At 40.1% G+C, this 22,563-nt stretch overlaps 1 protein-coding gene across 6 annotated transcripts; it reads left to right on the forward strand.

Annotated features, from left to right (window-relative positions):
* The first annotated feature begins 1,179 nt into the window (after positions 1–1,179).
* Positions 1,180–6,063, forward strand: LOC113616600 (armadillo repeat-containing X-linked protein 3). 6 transcript variants are annotated; one of them, XM_027100017.1, is made up of 5 exons: positions 1,180–1,426; positions 1,952–2,031; positions 2,341–2,401; positions 2,677–2,747; positions 3,014–6,063. In XM_027100017.1, exon 5 carries the CDS (start codon positions 3,163–3,165, stop codon positions 4,300–4,302), a length of 1,140 nt encoding a protein of 379 aa, XP_026955818.1. In that variant the 5' UTR covers positions 1,180–1,426; positions 1,952–2,031; positions 2,341–2,401; positions 2,677–2,747; positions 3,014–3,162; the 3' UTR covers positions 4,303–6,063. The 6 variants fall into 6 exon arrangements, with proteins under 6 accessions (XP_026955818.1, XP_026955819.1, XP_026955815.1 ...); XM_027100014.1 differs by having other exon boundaries at positions 1,184–1,426; positions 2,304–2,401; XM_027100015.1 differs by lacking the exon at positions 1,180–1,426 and adding an exon at positions 1,446–1,580 and having other exon boundaries at positions 2,304–2,401.
* The last annotated feature ends 16,500 nt before the right edge of the window (positions 6,064–22,563 follow it).

The following is a 22,563-nucleotide window of genomic DNA, read 5'->3' on the forward strand; positions in this document are numbered from 1 at the left end:
TGTTGTATATCAATTATATCTCATAAAACTGGAAGAAAAAAATAAATTTTAGTCATATCCTAGTACTGTCTTCCAGAAGTTACATCGATATGAATTTCCCTGGAGTTTTGCCTGTTCCCCAACTTCCCAGACTCTTGATTTACTCCCATATGGTCTGTGGATCTTAAAATTTATACTCAGATAATAAACTTATATCTTAAACATTAGGGCATATCCCACTGTAGACCCCGTGTTCTGACATTATTTTATTATTTCTCCCACTCTTAAATAGTTTTCTCATTGCTGACAGATGAATCATTGAGTTCATCAAAGCAGTCAGTGAAAAGGTTTCACACTAATTGCTAGATTCCGAGTTCAGCAAATTTTGTCTTGGTCTCAGTGTTCCTCTAACACCTATTTCATTTAAAGATGATACTATTTGTGTATTTTGTAATGTTCTTTGTCTGCCACTCACTTTGTCAGTGTGCGTGCCCCTCTATCCGACAGACATCCACAACATAGTTGTGATTTCTACTCAACCTTTTCTGTGTCAGTGGCTTCTGAGGTCTCCATGCCTCTTCCCTGCTAACTGATGGGAGTAAAAGTCTACTGTTTAGAAGACTGGCCTAGTCAGAAGATTTATGTATCCTCAGACACACTGATGAGCTCATTCAGGATTGTGTTATGTGCTAGGCCCCAGAAGACATTAAGATTGCTTTGAGTGAAGTGTGTAACACTCCCTGCAAGTGAGAAAATGTGGGACTTTTGGAGGCCATCACCCAACATCACTCTCCAACTCCCACTCTTTTTTTCTTTCTCAAATGAAAATAGCTTTACAGCAATTCTTTTCTCATAAAAAGAATGTAGGCTGGGGGTGGGAGAGGGCAGAACTGAAAGAACAAAAAAGCATTAAGAAAGAAAAAACCACACTCACTCCAGGTCTCCTTTTCTGATGGCTTTTTCTTTTCAGATCTGGGACTAGATTTCAGAGGAAACGGTAGACATTTGTAGCTGGAAGGTGGGGAGGTGGAAGGAGAGGTTGCTGCCCCAGGAGCCTAGGGAAGGAAGAGGCAATTTTTCAAAAAGTACAAGTGGCCAGTAACCCCAGGGGAAGATGCTGTCCCTTTCTGGTAATCAGAGGAAGGCAAACACAACTACAGGGAGATGGGATTAGCAAAGAAGAAAGAGTAACAAGGCCTGATATGGGGGAGGGAATGGAGGGGGGCGGGCCCTCTTCTGCCGCACTGCTGGTGGGAGGGGAAATTGGGGACCCGAGTTGGTGGATGACGTAGCTCTCACGTGACCAAGAGCTGACGTGTGCAGAAGTCCTTCTTGTTCTGGTCGTTGTTCCCGTCTGAGTACCAGCTCCCCATTGCCCTGAGGGCGAGCGGGTCTGCAGCAGAGGCAAGAAGGAGGAGGAGAAGGAAATTGTCCCGGATCCCTGCAGGTCAGTGCCTGGGAGATTCCAGAAGGTGGGGGTGGCCGAGGGCGCAGGGCGGAGACCGTCGCGAGTCCTGGGGCGCCTCCATCGTCTCTCCCACTCGCCGCCGGCTTTCCAAGACATCTGTCCCGCCCGCAGCCCATTTCGTTGCTGCGAAATGGTGAGCAGCGGGGTGTTTGGGGAGGAGCTCAGAGATTGGGAGGTGGGAATCTGGTGGAACCGAGGCCATAATCTGGAAAGGGAGCTGCGGCCTGGGTGTTTGCCCCCAGTACTCCAGGACAGTGCCGGCGGGGAAAGGCTGGACATGGGGAGGCGGGGGTGCAACGTGATGTGTCAGCAGAACCCCGAGAAGGGTTATAGGGGTGGGAAACCTTTGACAACCAGGCCTCCGAATTAGGAAAGAGTTTTCTGTTCTGGGGACCGGTCCGTCCACCAAGCACTCGGTAGCGGCTGTTTCCAGTTTTTCTGTGACTGTGTCTTCCTGACCATGGCTCTGTGTTTTGTGGGTCCGAGCCTCTCCCGGGTTGCCAGTCTTTCCGTAGGTTGCGGCACTACGCCAGGCTAGAGAAGAGGAAGGAAATTAACCCCGATCGGTGAAGGTCGATTTGAGGGTAAGACCAAATGGGGACCCTAACCGGGGCGGTGGTGGGGGTGGGGAGAAACCAGAGATGGCAATAATCTAGGTTGGGTTTGAGTCTGAGTGTGTTTCTTGCACTCCCGGGACTGTGGCGAAATGGCGTGCGATGTGTGTGTGTGTGTGTGTGTGTGTGTGTGCGCGTGTGTGTGCGAGCGCGCGCGCGTGTGTCGCGGGGGGTGGGGTGGGGGAGAATGACAGAAGGGAAACCTATCAGATAGTTTGTTCATAATCCTCTTCTCTCAACAGCATTTAGTCCCCATGTTTTCGATCTGTCATCCTGCAGGTCTGCTGTAGCAGGTGGCACCACTTGAAAAGAGGGAGGAAGTTTCCTCAGATCAGTAGAGGTCGGTGTGGGCGTGGGGGCTGCTTGGAATGGGGGAGGGGTTGGAAATCGCCCGCGGTTGGACAGGCTCACCCAATCCTACCTTATTTCCCTAACATCCCTCCCATTTCAGGCTAGGGAAGGGGCAGGCACATGCATGTTTTGGATGGCATAGAGAGGTTTTGTTTTGTTTTGTTTTTTTAAATCTGACAACCTAGATAGGTGAATCAGGAAAGCAAGGAATGAACAGTCAATCCATCAAGGCTTCAGTTCTCACTGGCTTTGGTCTCTCTGCAGATTGCAAGGGTTGTTGGGCGTGGCACACCTCCAGGGGAGGGAAGAAGGGGCAAACTGCCTGTCTGAAGGAGGTTAGTGCAAGGTGCCACTCCCTGGGAACACCCGAGGTTGGGGTGGCTGAGGGCCCAGCGGACTATGGGCTCCGTTGCCTTTATCTAGGCTTGGGGAGGGGGTGGACTGCGGAGGGTAGGGGGAGAGTGAAATGAGGAAAGAATTTGTTAACAATCTACATTTCCTGCCAAGAACTCATTTACTTATCCCTCTGTGCAACTCTCTGCATGGGACAACACAAGGAGAAGAGAAACTCAAACCCCTTTTCCTTCCTCCACCCCCTAAGGTCCGCCTCCAGAATCAGCTGTTGTGGCCTTGAAGAGGCTGAAGACAATCATCCTCCGAAGGCCTGCACCCAGGCCAGGCCCATAGCCCTCCTCCCCCAGCCTGTGACTACTGTGTTCCTTGGTCCCTGATATCGTCAGGGACGATTGCATGGGCTACGCCAGGAAAGTAGGCTGGGTGACCGCAGGACTGGTGATTGGGGCTGGCGCCTGCTATTGCATTTATAGACTGACCAGGGGAAGAAAACAGAACAAGGAGAAAATGGCTGAGGGCGGGTCTGGCGACATGGATGATGTTGGGGACTGTCCTGGGGCCAGGTACAATGACTGGTCTGATGATGATGATGACAACAGTGAGAACAAAGGTATAGTATGGTACCCACCTTGGGCCCGGATTGGGACTGAGGCTGGGACCAGAGCTAGGGCCAGGGCAAGGGCCAGGGCTACCCGGGCTCGTCGGGCCGTGCAGAAAAGGGCTTCCCCCAATTCAGATGATACTATTTTGTCCCCTCAAGAGTTGCAAAAAGTTCTTTGCTTGGTTGAGATGTCTGAAAAGCCTTATATTCTCGAAGCAGCTTTAATTGCCCTGGGTAACAATGCTGCTTACGCATTTAACAGAGATATTATTCGTGATCTGGGTGGTCTCCCGATTGTTGCAAAGATTCTCAATACTCGGGATCCCATAGTTAAGGAAAAGGCTTTAATTGTCCTAAATAACTTGAGTGTGAATGCTGAAAATCAGCGCAGGCTTAAGATATACATGAATCAAGTGTGTGATGACACAATCACTTCTCGCTTGAACTCATCTGTGCAGCTGGCGGGACTAAGATTGCTTACGAACATGACTGTTACTAATGAGTATCAGCACATGCTTGCTAATTCCATTTCAGACTTTTTTCGTTTATTTTCAGCAGGAAATGAAGAAACCAAATTTCAGGTTTTGAAACTCCTTTTGAATTTGGCTGAAAATCCAGCCATGACTAGAGAACTGCTCAGGGCCCAAGTACCATCTTCACTGGGTTCCCTCTTTAATAAGAAGGAGAACAAAGAGGTGATTCTTAAACTTCTGGTCATATTTGAGAACATAAATGACAATTTTAAATGGGAGGAAAATGAACCTACTCAGAATCAATTCAGCGAAGTTTCACTTTTTTTCTTTTTAAAAGAATTTCAAGTGTGTGCTGATAAGATTCTGGGGATAGAAAGCCATCATGATTTTTTGGTGAAAGTAAAAGTTGGAAAATTCATGGCCAAACTGGCTGAGCATATGTTCCCAAAGAGCCAGGAATAACTTCTTGATTTTGTAGTTTAGAAGCAACACACATTGTAAACTACTCCTTTTCTCCACCTTGTTTATATGGTAAAGGAATCCTTTCAGCTGCCAATTTTGAGTAATGAATATCATATTGTATCATCAACGCTGATATTTATCTGAGTTGGTCTTCAGGTCTAAGCTGGATGAATGAATATCACTACCTGTTCTGAAAACAAGTTTGTTGCTTTTTATCTCACTGCCTAGATTGAAATATTTTTACTATTTCTTCTGCACAAGTGACAGTGAACCAATTCGTCATAAATAAGCTCTCTCCTGTCATGGGCATTGACTTAATTTGTATATCATCAATAAAGTTGTGTGCTAATGCTGGAAAAAAAAGAAAGAAGAAAAAGAAACCATCCTTGTCTTTTGGTTTATAATCTAGTTGGAGAGATAAGAAACATACAAACAAAAAGATAACAATATCTCAAGCATATATTCATCGTCAAATATGTGCGTTCAGAGCACAGAGGAAGCAAAGGTTTCTGTGGGATACAATAGTCAGCTACAGATTTATGGAGGAAGTGGCCATTTAAAATGAGTCCTCTATGGGATAGGTAGTTAGGGCATTCCGTATGATGGGAGTGACGGGGGACTGGTGTGAGAAAGGCATGGAGGTAGGAAGTCTTCCTATGACAGTAAGGGGGAGACTAGTCTGCTTAGAGTGGAGAGTGTAAGGATGGGAAGTAAATAAATTTGGAAAACTGGCTGAAGCCAGTTTGTGGAGAACTGTTTGAATATTATCCCACTGAACACTGAGAGCCAGTAAATAATTTTGACTAGAAAGAATAATTGGAATTCATATAAAAGTTCCTCTCTCACCCACTGTGCAGTGTGCTTGAGGGTGTGGCAAAATGGATCCTTTCAAACCCTGGTGGTAGGAATGAGCTTACACTGGCTCAAGGTTTGTGGAGGGCCATTTTGTAATACATATCATAAGCCTTAAAATATGTAAACCCTTTGTCCCAAAGAAATAATTGATTCATTGGCCAAAAACTGTATGTACAAGGCTGTTCATCCCAGCAATGTGCAAAATAGTAAAAACTGGAACCAACTTAAACAATTTAGCACACTGGATTGGTTAAATAAATTAAAGAATATTCACACGGTATAAGATAAATATGTCACTTGCAATCCATATTGCCAGGGAACGATATTCATCATGCATTGTTAAGTGAGAAAGGTAAGTTAGATAGCAGTATTCATAGTATGATTCCACTTTTTTGAGAATATAAGACGTTTAAGTAGACACTAAAAACTCTGGAATTACAGACACCCAAATAGTAACAGTGGTTATCTTTGGGTGGAAGGATAGAGTAATCTTTACCTTTTTACTTTTTATTCATCTATGTGTTCTTATTTATCTAAAACAAATACTGATTTTTTCAAAAATTTTTGAAAAAGAAGTGTTGGGAATGGAGCAGGTGATTGGAGCATGTACTGAGTGGAAAAAATATTTAGATTAAACATGAGATGGGTTGAAGTTTTCTCTCTGAAATAATAGATGAGTGCTGAAGATGGGGCTCGTTGTGAGGATTAAATGAAGTAATACATGGGAAATACTTAGAATGTTCTGGCACATAGCAGTTAATTAAGAAAAGTGAGCACGCTTAATTCCCTGGAATTCAAGGTTGATAGCTTTTTTGGTTGACCTTTGTTTCGCTGGGGGCATTCTTCCACATGTCAGCATCATTTAATAAATAATAACAACAATAAAGTTTAGCACTTATTAAGTGACCACTGTGTAGAGTGATGTCATTCCTGCAAGGCAACTGTTACAATAATTTCTCAAAGAAATAGGGTTTTCTTATTTCTAAGGACACAAAGTGTTTCATCAGACATGATCTCACCCGCCCTCACAACATATTCCTAGTCAGTTTGGAGATCTTATCCTGCTTTATACATGAGGCCAGGAAAGGGTAAAATGTCTGTTCAGTTATGATCTGGTTTTAGCCTCAGGCTTCCATATACTTACTCTAATGTTGCCTATAGTCGACAAAAGGACCAAGGACTGGTTAGCTTAAAGTTGTTGGGTATGGTGACCCTACTGAATCATGAACACGTGGGGGCTAATTTGACATCATTTTTAAGGATGGGATGAGGGTAAAGGGAACTAACTTTTTTCTTGCTCTATTATTAGGCAGGAGAAAAGGATTTGGGAGGGGAAGCCTAATCCATTTAAAATAAATTGAGTTTGAGGTAACTGTGTGACATCCAGATGGATACACCCTATTGTCACTTGAATGTATTGATCTGGCGCTCAGAGAAGACTAGGCTATAGATACAGATTTGGGGGCCACTGGAGGATGAATGATAATTGAGGACATTGGAGTGGATGTGATCCCCAGAGAGAAGGTGCAGAGAGTAAGAGTGGAGGGCTGCAGAAAGAACTGGGTAAGGGACTGTGGCAGCTGGGGAGAGAAGCATAGAATTGCAACTGTGGATACCCTTCCAGACACTTGTACTATCCATATACCTATATATTCTATACATCAAATTGGATGATACTGTAGATGAATTTTCAGAGCCTGATTTAAATTTTTTCTATTTTTCTACTAAAAATTATTCATTGGAGATACTTAAGAAAATAGAGACAACAAGAACAAACTTGTCCCCTGACCCGGATCTGTATCTTGAACATCTAAAAAATATTCAGATCAAGCCATGTTGAACTTGGGGTGCTGAGTGACTTTTCTACATGGGGTGAAAAATGAGGTCAACTTGCGTAATAAAAAGCCACTGTGCAGCAGGGGCACAGGTCTGACCAGTGTCCATCTGCTCCTGCAGGTCTCTTTTCTCATCCCTTCCCATTCTTCTTCCCTCTCCCTCCCTTGCACTTGTCTTGTTTATTTCCTCCTTCTGAGAGACCATTGGCAGTAGTCTCTGTGCTTCTGTGTCTTTTGTGGATGACCATTTAATCCCCATGACACCAGGTCATGCACCGGTGGGCATTTGATACAGAATAATATTTGTCATTGCTGTGGTAATACGGTGACCTGGGTGTGGCTGGATGCCAAGATTTTTTGGACCTTTGTTGAACAGAGACTGAGAAGACACCAGTCTTAACGTGGCACAGCCCTATGTGCACTGCATGCAATTTTGATGTCCCACACCTGGTATTGTTTGGCACAGAATCACCCAGACTTTGGTAAGTGCTGTGTGAGACAGATATGTGACTGCCTGGTCCAGGGAGGCCACAGGGCCGGCCCAGCCACACGCAGATGTCCTCATGCTTTCACATCGGAGGCTGCCACTCTCAAACATTTTGGGAAGGGCACAGTTCTGTGATTGTGGCAGCTCATCGGGGCAGGGAGGGGGCAGTGTCCTCTCTTTAGAGAGGATGGCAACTTCTGGGTAACTGAGGAAATTAGAAACTCAGAGGATATTTTGCTATTTTGGTTTTTCTCTCATCTAATTGTTTTAGGAATTTAAGTGGGTCTATCCCAGTCAAATGTGTTCAAAGGGAATTTTACAAAGATGGAGTATAGTTCTCTTATAAATTGTCACCCAAAGCGTAATATTTCAAGGCTCAGGAAACTGGTTTTCTATTTTTAAATTCATATTTTACTTGCCTTGTTTCAAAAGAGATTCTAAGTGTAGGTTTAGCAAATTGATGTGGTTCAGGCAAATTTTGTGTTTATGCCTCTGTTTGGTTAATTTCTCTGCTAAATTCCCTTGAGAATGGTTTTTTTGAAGAGTGATTATGACTATTTTCAATGCTATCTTTTTACATTCATTTTACATCACATCCCAGGTTGAACGTTTTATTCTGATTTCTCTGTTTAAACTGTGGCTCTTTCTTGCCTTTAAACCAGAACTATCGTGCTGCCATCTTGGGGTGCAGAAGACTAGGGTAATGACCCCTGGTTTGCTCTGCCCTGAGGTGTGGTGTCAAGCAGGTCAACACATATTTACTTTCAGAGATGTGTATCTCCATGCTTTCCCCTCTCCATTGGGTCCCTCTCAGGCCTTGTGTTAAGGGCTTGGGCAATGTTAGGTTTGGGGGTAAGCCTGAGTGGAGGGAGAAGGTAGGGGGTGAGAAAGAAGCCTTATTGGATGGGTAATTTTATCCTAACAGGTTCATGCCAATGGAATTCAATCCAGCACTGGCAGTGGGCTAAGTGTAACTTTTTGGCCCTGTTGACCATTTACATTTTAAAAAGTGAAAGAGTAAGTGTAATACAGGCATCTTTGTTTGGGCATTAGAGCCTTCTGTTTATTGAGCATTTTTCTAAGTTTGCACATGGACATAACATGTTGTTAAATGGGGTGGAATTTCTTTTTGAAAATAAAACAGAATGACAGTCTATGTTACTATAAGAAATGTAATTACGAAATAGATCAGATTCTTAGTGTTGGCTGCTCAGAACATTCTGTCCTTAAGATCAATGTGCAGCAGAAACCAAATTATCATCAGAAGGTTGTTTATTTTGTGCTCAGGGAATCAGGGCAAGCTGACTTAGGTAGAAATTAGTGCTCTCAAAGTAGATGGATATCTAATTCATTTAGCGTCATTCATGTTTTTTTTCCCCTTTATAGTGATCACCTATAGGTGATCAAGTTTTTCATATTTTCCCTTTATGGCTTCTGGACTTTTGTTCATCCTGAGGAAAGTTTTCCTTACCTCTAAGTTATAAAAATAAACTCTATGATACATCTTAATACTTGGTAGTATAAATCCTCTTTATTGCTTTTTTTTGGAATTGTCTTCGATATTCTTGGCACTTTGTTTTTCCATATAGATTTAAAAAATAAGCTTGCCAATTTATGCACACACAGATACAGACACAGACAGACACATCACCTGTTTGGATTTTAATTGTGATTGCAATGAATCTATAGATCAATTTGGAAGGAATTAACATTTTTACAATATTGAGTTCTCCAATACATTAAGATGGTATATTTTGTCCTTTAATTATGTCTTCTTTAATTTCTTTCAATAATGTCTGAATTTTCATCTTCAGACTTGCACATATTTTGTTAGAATTATTTCTAGGACTTGGGGGTTTTTGTGACTTTGTTCTTAAAATTTCATTTCTAATTTCTTGCTGCTGTTATAGGAATAGAGCTGATTATTAATAATATATTGACAGGGCCTTCCCTGGTGTCGCAGTGGTTGAGAGTCTGCCTGCCGATGCAGGGGACGTGGGTTCGTGCCCCGGTCCGGGAGGATTCCGCGTGCCACGAAGCGGCTGGGCCCGTGAGCCATGGCCGCTGGGCCTGCGCGTCCGGAGCCTGTGCTTTGCGACGGGAGAGGCCACAGCGGTGAGAGGCCCGCATACCGAAAAAAAAAAAAAATATATATATATATATATATATATATAGAGAGAGAGAGAGAGAGAGAGAGAGAGAGACATTGTATTGTGTGATCTTGTTAAATCATTTATTAATTTTAATAGTTTATTTATAGATTCTTTTGGATTTTCTACATACACAATAATTTTGTATGCAAATTGTCTTTCTTCCTTTTCAATTCTTGTACTTTTTCTTTTTCTTCCCTTTTTGCAAAGTCTAGCATCCCCATCATGGTGATGAATAAAAGTGATGACAGTGGCCATCCTTTTCTTATTACATATCTCAGGTGGAATCTCCTGATATTTCAACATTAACTGTGATGTTTGTTCCTTTATTTTTGTAGATAGTTTTTAATCAGATTATGGAAGTTTCTTTTTATTTCTGGATAGATAAAAGTTTTTAAACATTTTTTTTATTGGGGACTGGCACAGTGGATATGACTCTGTGCTCCTAATGCAGGGGCCTCAGATTTGATCCCTGACCAGGGAACTAGATCCCACATGCATGCCACAACTAAGAGTTTGCGTGCCACAACTAAGGAGTCCTCCTGCCGCAACTAAGGAGCCAACCTACCATAACTAAGGAGCCCACCTGCCACAACTAAGGAGCCCACGTGCTGCAACTAAGGAGCCCACCTTCTGCAACTAAGACCAGGTTCAACCAAATAAATAAATATTTTAAAAAATAAATTTTTTTAATTGAAGTACAGTTAATTTACAATACTGTGTTAGTTTCAGGTGTACAGCAAAGTGATTTGGATATTATATTTTTTTCGAGTCTTTTCCATTATAGGTTATTACAAGATATTGAATATTGTTCCCTGTGCAACAGTAAATCCTTGTTGTTTACCTATTTTGTATATGGTAGTGTATATCTGTTAATCCTATATTCCTAATTTATCCCTCCCCCCTTCAACTTTGGTAACCATAAGCTTGTTTTCTATATCTGTGAGTCTGTTTCTGTTTTGTAAATAAGTTCATTTGTACTTTTTTTAAGATTCCACATATAAGTGATGTCATATAATATTTGTCTTTCTCTGTCTGACTTACTTCACTTAGCATAATACGCTCAAGGTCCATCCATGCTGTCACAATGGCAAGATTTTATTCTTTCTTATGGCTGAGTAGTATTTCATTGTGTGTATCCGAATCACTTTGCTGTATTCCTGAAACTAACACAATGGTATATATGTATACCCCAATTTCTTTATTCAGTCACCCATCAATGGACACTTAGGTTGCTTCCATATCTTGGTATATTATCCATATTATGTTGTAAATAATACCTGCAGTGAACATAAGGGTGCATATATCTTTTTGAATTAGTGTTTTTGTTTTCTTTGGAAAAATATCCAAAAGTGGAATTGCTGGATCATGGTAGTCCTACTTTTAAATTTGTGAGGAGTCTCCATACTGTTTTCCACAGTAGCTACACCAATCTACATTCCCACCAACAGTAAATGAAGGTTCCCTTTTCTCTACATCCTTACCAACACTTGTTATTTTTTTTTCTTTTTTTGTTTTGTTTTGGTGTTTTTTGATAATGGCTATTCCAACAGGTGTAAGGTGGTATCTCATTGTGATTTTAATTTGCATTTCCCTGATGATCAGTGATGTTGAGCATCACTTCAAGTGTCTGTCTGCTGTCTGTACGTCTTCTTTGGAAAAATGTCTTTTCAGGTTGTCTGCCCATCTTTTAATTGAGTTGTTTGTTTTATTGTTATTGATTTGTATGAATTATCTGCATATTTGGATATTAACCCCTTATCGAATATATCATTTGCAAATATCTTCTCCCATTCAGTAGGCTGCCTTTTTCTTTTGTTGATATTTTCCTTCACTGTGCAAAGCTTTTTACTTTGAAGTAATCCCGTTTGTCTATTTTTGTTTTTATCATCTTTGCCTGAGGAGACATATCAAAAAAATATTGCTAAGACTGATTCAAAGAGCATACTGTCTATGTTTTCTTCTAGGAGTTTTATGGTTTTAGGTCTTATATTTAAATCTTTAATCCATTTTGAGTTTACTTTTGTATATGGTATGAGAAAGTAGTACAGTTAATTATTTTGCATGTAGTTGTCCAGTTTTCCCAACACAATTTATTGAAGAGACTGTCTTTTCCCCATTGTATATTTTTGCCCCTTTTGTCATAGATTAATTGACCTTGTAAGTGTAGATTTATTTCTGTGCTCTCTATTCTGTTCCATTGATCTATGTTTCAGTTTTTGTGCCAGTACTATACTGTTTTGAGTATTGTAGCTTTATAGTATAATTTGAAATCAGGGAATGTGATATGTCCAGCTTTGTTCTTTTTTTCTCAAAGTTGTTTTGGCTATTTCAGGTCTTTTGTATTTCCATATAAATTTTAGAATTATTTGTTCTAGTTTTTTGAAAAATGCCATTGGTGTTTTGATAGGATTCCATTTGAATTTGTAGATTGGCCATTTTAACAATATTAATCCTTCCAATCCATGAGCATGGTATATCTTTCCCTTTGTTTGTGTTGTCTTCAATTTCTTTTATCAATGTTTTATAGTTTTCTTAGTACCAGTCTTTTACTTTCTTGCTTAGGTTTATTTCTAGGTTTTTTATTCTTTTCTTATGCAGTTGTAAATGTTTTCATAATTTTTATTTCTGATAGTTTGTTGATAGTGTATAGAAATTCTACAGATTTCTGTATATTAATTTTGTATCCTGAAACCTTACTGAATTTATTAGTTCTAATAGTTTTTTGGTGGCATCTTTAAGATTTTCTATAAATAGTATCATGTCATCTGCAAACAGTGACAGTTTTACTTCTTCCTTTCCAATTTGGATGCCTTTTATTTCTTTTTGTTGTCTGACTGCTGTGGCTAGGACTTCCAATAGTATGTTGAATAAAAGTGGTGAGAGTGAGCATCCTTGTCTTGTTCCTGATACTAGAGGAAATGTCTGTGTCCTTCCCTGGGTTAGGGAAGTTTCCAGCTATTATTTCTTCAAATAAGTTCGCTGCCCCTTTCTCTGTCTCTTCTCCTGGGATCTCTATAATGCAAATGGTAGCTTAATGTCATTCCAGAGGTCTCCTAAACTATCCTCATTTTTTAAAATTCTTTTTTGTTTTTTCTGTTCAGCTTGTGTGATTTCCACTACACTGTCTTCCAGTTCACTGATCCATTCCTCTGTATCATCTAATCTACTGTTGATTCCTTCTAGTGTACTTTTTAAAAATTTTGGCCATGTTGGGTCTTCATTGCTATGCACAGGCTTTCTCTAGTTGCGATGAGTAGAGGCTACTCTTTGTTGCAGTGTGTGCGCTTCTCGTTTGCGGTGGCTTCTCTTGTTGTGGAGCATAGGCTCTAGGGTGTGCAGGCTTCAGTAGTTGTGGTGCGTGGGCTCAGTAGTTGTGGTGCGTGGGCTCTAGAGCACAGGTTCAAGTAGTTGTGGCACACGGGCTTAGCTGCTCTGTGGCATGTGGGAGTTCTTTCTACTACAAGGACACTGATGCTAACGAGGAAACTCCCAAAACAGCTGCACGAGCTTTAAGAGCAGAATCTTTGTTTCCTATACCCCTCAGGCTCTTCTGTTTGCAAGCTCCACTGGCCTTCAAAGTCAGACATTCTGGAGGTTTGTCTCCCTGGTGCAGGACCCCCAGGCTGGGGAGCCCAATATGGGGCTCAGATCCTTTGCTCTTTGGGGAGAACCTCTGTGATTGTGTTTATCCTCCCACTTGTGGGTCACCTACCCAAGGATGTGAGTCTTGGATATATTGTGTGTCTGCCCCTCCTACCCATCTCATTGTGGTTCCTTCTTTATATCTTCAGTTGTGGAAGATGTTTTCTGCTAGTCTTCAGGTCATTCCCATAGATAGTTGCTCTGTAAATAGTTGTAATTTTGATGCTCCCATGAAAGGAGGTGAGTTCAGGGGCTTACTCCTCCACTATCTTGGCAACACCTCCTCTCTTTCTTATTTTCTAATACAGGTTTCCACTGCTGTCCAAAAGTAGAGTGTTCACAAGCCAAAATGGCTTAAAGTGAAGAAGCAATTACCTTAGGACAAATATTGTTAATGGATGCACAAAATAAACTGAGATAAAGCACAGATGCTCACAGACACAGTTCAAAGCTATGGCACCTTGATGCTGAGATGATGAGTGTAGTTCACAGGGAAGGAGCTTGGCAGTGAATGCTACTCTCACTCCTTGGGGTACATGCTGCTTCCATAATAGCTTGGCTTGCTGCAAAACAAATGCTGAATGCTATTTTCTCTTTTCATCTTTTTCCATAAAAGCAAAAATTGCCTTTGGATTTCTTTCAGTTTGTGAAAACAGGTACTAATGTAGGTCTTTTGTAAAAAAGCAAGTAGCATGAAGCAAACTTTCAAAAAGCAGGGGAAATTTGTGTATGCATTAATTTCCATAAATTTAGCACTGTTTTCACTGGATACCATAATTTTTGATAAGTTGTATCAATATTTTGATTTTCATTTATATCAAAATATTTAAAAATTTCTTTTGTGACTTCTTCTTTGACACATGTTTTAAGAGTGTGTTGTTTAATCTTCAAATATTTAGAGATTTTGCAGCTATCTTTCTGTTATTGATTTCTAGTTTAATTCCATGTGGTCTGAGAGAATACTTTGTATGCTTTCTACTCTTTTAAACTTGTTAAGTGTGTTTTATGGCCTAAAATGTGGTCTGTCTTGGTTAATATTTTATGTGAGCCTAAGAAGTATGTGTATTTTTTGCTGTTGTTGGATTAAATATTCTACCAATGTTAATTAGATCCGGTTGATTAATGGTGTTTTTTTTCTCCCTTTACATGAGACAGGAAGTCTAGATGGAGCTGGAACCAGCCAGTTGTCCTTCCCCCAGGTCAGATAAGGCCCTGGTAAAGTAGTTTCCCTTTCAGGATAGCCTTTGTTATGGAGAACATTTTGGATGTATTTCAAAATGGTTATTTTTCCCCTGGGCATAATTCAAAATGGTTATTTTCCCCTCCCCCTGACAGAAATATGAGGGAAATTTTCTCTGATCTTCATTGTGAGAACCTGTTGGCTTCCATCAGGGAAGAAAATAGTGAAAATGTGATGATCCCCTCGAAAGTGACCCTGCCCATAGATTTTTAACTCTTAAGCTAGTCTACATCCAGCCTCTAGCAATTCAAAATGACCATTGAAGGTATTCTGGCCAGTTACTGCTTCAAGTAGTCTCATCTTAGCTGTGATTCTTCCTATATCTCCAGACTTTGGGGGTGTTGTTTTGCCCTGTGACCTCAATTCTCTGATCAATCTTAGAGAAGTTGTTGATTTTCTATTTGTTCAACATTTTTCTTATTGTAAGGAGGGCAATGAGGACTTTCAACTCTTCATATGTTGGAGCTGAAGCTGAAGGTCACTATTACATTTTTACTTTGAGAATTTCCATTTGATTCTTTTCCCCCCACATTTCAGTTATTGGGTGAAAACATCTATCTTGTTTTCTGTTTTCTTGAACATATCAATCACAATTCTTTTAAAGTTTATGTCTGATACCTCTAATAGCTTAATCTTCTATAGGTCCATTTCTATTGTTCATTTCTTTTCCTCCTTTAAAAAAATTCTGTTTGTCATATCTCTTGGTATGCTTTTGTTTGAGTGCTAAATATTATGAATGAAAAATTCTAGAAAATGTAGATGACTTTGTCTTGATTTGTAGAAGATTTGCTTTGGCTTTGGCAAAGCAGTATAAGAGTAAATTACCTTAAGCTAATCAAGAATTGAACTAATTTGAGTTTGGATTTCAATCTTTGTCAGACCTATTCTATTTCTAGTTCACCCTTATTCCTAGGGTGTAATCCTTCAGGGGTTCTAACTGACAGCCTAGGGAATTTATTAGTTCCCCCAATCTTGGAAATCTACAAACTCCAACTTTTATCTTCCCTGCACTATGAAGCTGCCAAAAGCTCAGTTTATCTTCCTAGCCTCTTAATCGCCTTTTTCTACTTGGTTTCTTTGCTTCTAGCTCTACACCCATTTAAGAATTGGTGAATGCCTCAAAGAGAAAATCAGTTTCATTTCTTTGTAATTTCCTTTCTCCAAGATCTTAGCCCATCAAATCCTGGATGTGTAGGTAGCCCTAAGTTCTAGATTTTGAATCCTTAACTCTGTGTAACTGCTGAAAGTTCTACTAAGGTTTTTTGACTCTTAGCAGCTTATTTTTCAGTCTCTCCACCCATGTTGATAATGAATTGACAAATGCTTCAAGAGGAAAATTGGTGTCAAATGTGTTTCACCTCTTTAAGTTTCCCTTCTCTCCACGATTTTGGTACTTCAAATCCTGGCTGCTTTCACAGCTCTCCAATGTCTTTTTTTTTTTTTTTGGTTGCGTTAGGTCTTCATTGCTGTGCACAGGCTTTCTCTAGTTGTGGTGAGCAGGGGCTATTCTTCATTGCGGTATGTGGGCTCTAGGTGCGTGGGCTTCAGTGCTTCCAACACGTTGTCTCAGTAGTCGTGGCACGCGGGACCTGGAGCGGGTGGGCTTCAGTAGTTGTGGCTCACAGGCTCTAGAGCACGGGCTCGGTAGTTGTGGTGCACAGGCTTAGTTGCCCTGCGGCATGTGGGATCTTCCCGGACCAGGGATCAAACCCATGTCCCCTGCATTTGCAGGCGGATTCTTAACCGCTGCACCACCAGGGAAGTCCCTCTCCAATGTCTTTAAACAATTTAACTTGTTTAAATGTAATAACAATTGATTTTTCAGCTTTTCTTGTCCTTCTAAGTGAGAGGATTGGTCTTCTATTAGTAGGCTGTCATAGCCAGAAGCAAACTATCCTCTATAACTTTGAATGTAATATTTTTATTACCATCCCATGCAAAATATTTTCAAATTTTAATTCTGATTTCTTCTTTGACCCATGGGTTATTTAAAAATATATTTCCTAATTCCAAAAAATATGCAGATTATTGGTTATATTTTTATGATTGATTTTTAGTTTATTGCACCATGGTTAGGGAACACACACCGTATGATTTCAATCTTTTGAAATTTGTTAAAACTTGCTTTATGTCCCAGTATATGATCAATTTTGATACAGACATGCCTCAGATATATTGTGGGTTCAGTTCCAGATCACCACAACAAAGTGAATATCAAAATTAAGTGAATCACATGAATATTTTAGTTTCCCAGTGCCTATAAAAGTTATGCTTACAGTATCGTAGTCTATTAAGTGTGCAATAGAATTATGTCTAAAAAATAATGTACATACCTTAATTTAAAATACTTTATTGCTAAAAAATTCTGTCATCTGAGCTTTCAGCGAGTTGTACTCGTTTTGCAATAATAACATCAAAGATCACTGATCACAGATCACCATAACAAATATAATGATAATGAAAAACTTCGAAATATTGTGAGAATTACCAAAATGTGACACAGAGACATGTAGTGAGCAAATGCTATTGGAAAAATTGTACCGATAGACTTGACGCAGGGTTGCTACAAACCTTCAATTTGTAAAATATGTAGTATCTGCGAAGTGCAATAAAGGGAAGTACAATAAAATGAGGTATACCTTGTATATGTTCCATATGTTTTTTTGAATGAAACTTTTGTGATTGTTGAGTGTAGTTTTATACCAATTAGGGATTGAACTAATTGAATCATATTTGCTAATCATGTTCAAATCTTCTATATTTCTGCTATTTTTATATGCTTATTCTGTCATCTACAAAAAAAGATATTTTAAAATCTCCCACTATGATTGGGCACCTCTATTATTTCTTATAGTTCTGTCCATTTTTTGCTTTATATACCACATCTTTTTTTTTCAGAGACGAAAGACAATTTATTACTCACATCAATAGCAGTAGCCAGAGTATCAGCATTTTTACACCAGTTCCTGGATCCCATTTCCCAGCTGGTGATATGAAGAGAGCCAGATGACACCAACACACACAATGAGATGTGTCACAGAAGAACTCTGAGCTTAAAGAATCTGAGTCTTTTATCCTTACTAGCAAATCTTACCTTTGCTCATGAGGGAGACACTATCTCTATCTTCCAAGGCTGTTTGCTATACAACCTTGAAAAGATAGTTCAGAACAATGGGCAGTGAGTGCCTTACTCAGAATATGTGCAGGCACATGACAAAGCCACAGAGAATTGTCTCCCAACAGAGTGCAGCTTGAGAAGGATTTATTACACCTAGCCTCGATCAGATGACCAATTAATGATTTCTGACACTGACCCTGGAGAAAGTACTTGCAACATTTATGCCACATATTGCATATTTCATAATTAGTTACCGAAAAAGATATAAAACTATAAGAACTATAAGAGAGTTCAGTGGTAATATACAAAATAAGTATATATGAAATCATGATATATACCACATCTTCTAATCCTAAATTTTATCCTACTTGAGATTTGAATGGCTTCTTGAATATGTAGCTTGACATTTTGGAAAGTTTCAGAAAATTGTCAACCATTATTTCCTCAGATATTACTTCTGCCTCATTCATTCTCTCCTCTATTCATTCTCTTCTCTTCCTGGATTTCAAGTATACATACGTTACTTGAAATCTTTCTGTATTCTCTGTCTCTTAGCTACTCAATGTTTTCATCCTTTTGTGACTCTGGCATTTTTTCTGGATAGTTTCTTCCAACCTACCTTCCTGTTCAATAATTTTCTTTTCACCTATGTGTACTCTGCTGTTAAATCCTTCCATTCAGTTCTTAATTGAGATTATTCTATTTTTCAGGTCTAGAATTTGTTTTATACTTTTTAATAGTTTCCATTTATCTGCAGAAATTCTCTATATTGTCCTTTATCTCCTTAAGCATAGTAAGCATATTTATTTTAAATCTATGTCTGATATATCTGATAACTCTAATATCTGAAGCCCTGATGTGTCTTTTTCTATTGTGTGTCATTTCCGATGACTTTTGTTAATTTTGTCTTGTCTTCTTGTGTACTTGGTTGTTTTCTATTGTGTGCTAGATATAGTATTTTACGAAACTTCAGAAAAAATTTGAGGCCGATATTGTTTCTCTCTGAAGAAAATTTGTATTTGTCTCTGCAAGGCACCTAGAGGCATTAGCACTCTGGAATTACCTTAATCCAATTTCCAATGGTTGGGATTACTTAAAGTTAAACTGAAGTCCTTGTAAAAGCCTGTCTACATGACCTTTTTTTTTTTGTTTTAGATTCCATATATATGTGTTAGCTTATGGTATTTGTTTTTGTCTTTCTGACTTACTTCACTCTGTATGACAGACCCTATGGTCATGAAGAACCTAGGGGCAAGACGGGAATAAAGATGCAGACCTACTAGAGAATGGACTTGAGGACACGGGAAGGGGGAAGGGTAAGCTGGGACAAAGTGAGAGAGTGGCATGGACATATATACACTACCAAACATAAGGTAGATAGCTAGTGGGAAGCAGCCGCATAGCACAGGGAAATCAGCTCGGTGCTTTGTGACTACCTAGAGGGGTGGGATAGGGAGGGTGAGAGGGAGGAAGACGCAAGAGGGAAGAGATATGGGGATATATGTATATGTATAACTGATTCACTTTGTTAGAAAGCAGAAACTAACACACCATTGTAAAGCAATTATACTCTAATAAAGATGTTAAAAAATAAAAAAAGCCTGTCTACGTCTCCTTCACTCTGACTCTGAGGTGCAGCTCTTTCAGTATCACAATCCAAAGATTTTAGGGTTTACCAGGTATACCTCTTGGCAAGATTTGGATTCCAGTACCTGTCTCCCTAGTCCCCCAAGGCTACCCAAAATTCTACATAGCCTCCCAGTAGTTCCTTCAATAACTGCATATGTGCCATTGGGAAAAGTGGCCGTAATATTAAGCTCAACTTTTCCCACTCCTATTCTGAACCAGGTATTCTTCACCATTTTGTTAGCCCTCTAGTGCCTTCAGGGAAATGAAAATCTATGTTTTGTCCAGCTTCTCCAGATCAGCAGGAGGATTGGTTTCATTTACTCATCTTCCATTTCCCTAACTCGTTATTGAGAACTTTTGGTAAATTTTTGTAGAAGTATACCATATACACAGAATAGTGAACAAATCCTAAGTGTTCAGCTCAATAAATTTTCACAAAGTGAGTAAGGAACAAAACATGAACAGTACATTGGAAGCTTCCCCCATGTGCCCATCTAGTCAATAGTGCATCCCAAGGGTAACCACTATTCTGACTTCTAAAACCATGGATTAGTTTTATGTGTTTTTTTTAAACTTTCTGTAAAGGAAGTCACACAGTATGTATTCTTTTGTATCTTTTTTATTTTAGCTAACATTGTGAGATTAATCCATACTGTTGCATATATAGTATTCATTGCCATTTATGAATATACTCCACATTTATGAATATACTGTATTTTATTTATCCATTCTACTGTTAATGGATATTTGAGTTGTTTCCAGTTGGGGATAATATGAACAGTGCTACTATGCATATTGTTATTCTTGTCTTTTGGTGAACATATGTATGCATTTGTGTTGTGCATAAGGTCACCAGTTGTGCATATTTTTAGTCTGAAGACAAAATTAAGATCTAGATTCTGGAGTGTGTGAACTCAGCAAGGTAAATGTTGCCTTGTGGGGGTCTGTCTGAGAAACCAGGTGGTCTTTACTAAGAGACAAGTCTGTTCATCTCCATGTCCCATTGACCTTAGCAGTTGGCACTATACCTAGAATGTATTATGCCTTAAATATATGTCTCAGAAATAATCAGTGGTGACATTTTGGCAAACATCACTCCTTATACATATAAAAGCATGTACAAATCTTTATAAAAAGCCAGTATTTCCAAGAAAATGAGCAGAGGCAATAAATATCTAAATTATCTCTTGCTCTATGTCTTATTTCATGCAATGTGCTTTCTCATGGGTCCAAGAAAGGTAATGGATATTAGCGGCTGAGTGGAGGGGAAGTGAAGAGATGGGCTGTTGCCCTATATTCTAAGAGAAGATAAAGAAGTATAAACTGAAATAGTTGCTCCAGGAGAAGATAGGTTCCTTCCTTGGAAATTAGAGAAAGGCAAATTTCAACAAAATGGAAATGCCTTATCTTTTGGTCTCTAGGATTGGCAAAGAAAAAATGAGTGACAGGTCTGGTGTGCTGCGGGGGAAAGGAGAGGGGCGGGCATACTCTTGCATCACTACTGGTAGGAGAGAAACTTGGAGACCATGGCTCATTGGTGACGTATCTCAGTTGACCAAGAATTGTGGAGAGGTGGTCTTTTTGGTCCGGCCATCAGCTTCCTGTTGATATCAGGGAGATGTGTTTGTAGCCAAGTGAAGAAGGAAGAGACTTCTCTGATTGTGTTCAGGTTGGTGTGAGAGTGAGCATTGCCTGGGGAGTCTTGGGGTCGCGGTGGAGTTAGGTAGCAGAGACCTGAAGGGGCAGAATCAGCTTTCCCCACACCCTCCGGCTATCCACCAGCTCATTTTAGTTCTCTAAATGGTGCATGAGGTCGGGGGGAGAGCTGATGCTGGGATCTGGGAGTGAGAGGTGGGGACCGTTTGACAGTCTTGAATCAGTAAAAGGTAGGAACTGTGGCCTAACACCCTGCACTAAATGTTCACAGACCTTTATCTGTTGGTTAGCTTGTCTGTCTGTAGGGGGCAGCACAACCCAAAGGAAAGGAAGAGGAAACCCATTACATACAGGATATTTAGTAGAAACTGAAGTGAGTTCTTTCAAGGAAACGTGGGGCCTGGGCCGGTCACAAGGTGGCGGTAGAGGCAGGCCCCAAACCAGAACCTGTTCTTTCACTATCCTGCCTTCAGAAAAGCATTACTTAACCCCAATCCTTTTAGGCTCTGGGGAAGCAGTGTTTATAGAGCAGAAATGACGGGTAGAACAGAAAAGTGGCCATTTGATGGAAGAAACCGAGGTCAAGAGAGTGACTGGGGCGCAGAGCAATGGAAAAGGTGGGCATTTGTGGGGGAAGGATGGGGTGATGAAAGGGTCTGGAGGGCAGGGTAGGGGCTGTGCCTAAGACCTAAATGGGAGACATTTGAAAGCCAGACTTCTCACTCTGGAGAGAGGACACATATGTGCCTGTACATCTACCAGTCTCCATTCTTTCTTCTGTGTCTACAAGTAGACATAAATCTAGGCAAAGGAAGAACGAAATTGCTCTACACATTGTTATCTCTTGGAGATAAGGATGGGGAGGGAGGTTGGAGTCAAAATGCAGGGTCTAGAGGCAACTCAGCTACCTCCCCTTGTCTTTGTTCTCCTCTCCTCTTACTTGGGTGCTGGAAAAGTTAAATGCTGTACCTCTGAGGAAACAGTGGGAATGAGCTTAAAGGAGATAAATACCTGAGGAGAAACGTTTGAAAGTTAAGACCCTAACTCAGGAAAGAGAGATACTGATACCCTTGTATCCTGAGTATTGACATGTATATCTATGGAAACTCATATGAAAGCTCTATGTATTAGCATTTCCACTAGTTTCCGGTCAGATGGCAGTTAGTGCAATTTGTGTCCAGGAAAAGAACGTCTAACAGTCTCCTACCTAGAACACTACAATTAGATAGCTTTTAAAAGAGTGAGAACCTCCTGTGACTTCTCACAGATATAGAGTATGCTCGAAATGCTGATTTAGTGAAAGCAGTTCTGGAGGTCAGGGCTAGAAGTTGCTACAGTGTTCATCCAATAATCAGAAGAGGATATAACCACAGTGAGAAACAACCAGAATTGTAGGGAACTTCATATGGATAAGGATGGGTAAGGGGTCTGGTCTTTACTCAGAGATCCAGGAAAAGCCAAGTCCTGGGGATGAGGTTGACATGAGATATGGGCAGTAGGAACCTAGGGCCTCTCAAAGAGGAAATAGTCTGAATGAAGAAAAATCACTCTTTCACTAATGAAAATGAGGACTATTTTTTAGTGATGCTTAAGATATTGAAAATTTCAGTTGTGTTCTTGGCCTCTCCAAGTGCCCTTTCATTCAG

Source organism: Aethalodelphis obliquidens, unplaced genomic scaffold (genome assembly GCF_003676395.1).
Source record: "Aethalodelphis obliquidens isolate GAN/ISIS:26980383/991018 unplaced genomic scaffold, ASM367639v1 scaffold237, whole genome shotgun sequence".
Taxonomy (NCBI): domain Eukaryota; kingdom Metazoa; phylum Chordata; class Mammalia; order Artiodactyla; family Delphinidae; genus Aethalodelphis; species Aethalodelphis obliquidens.

Bases quoted from the DNA above. Each gene is read 5' to 3' on its own strand.
- LOC113616600 (XM_027100017.1), top strand. From the start codon at position 3,163: ATGGGCTACGCCAGGAAAGTAGGCTGGGTGACCGCAGGACTGGTGATT.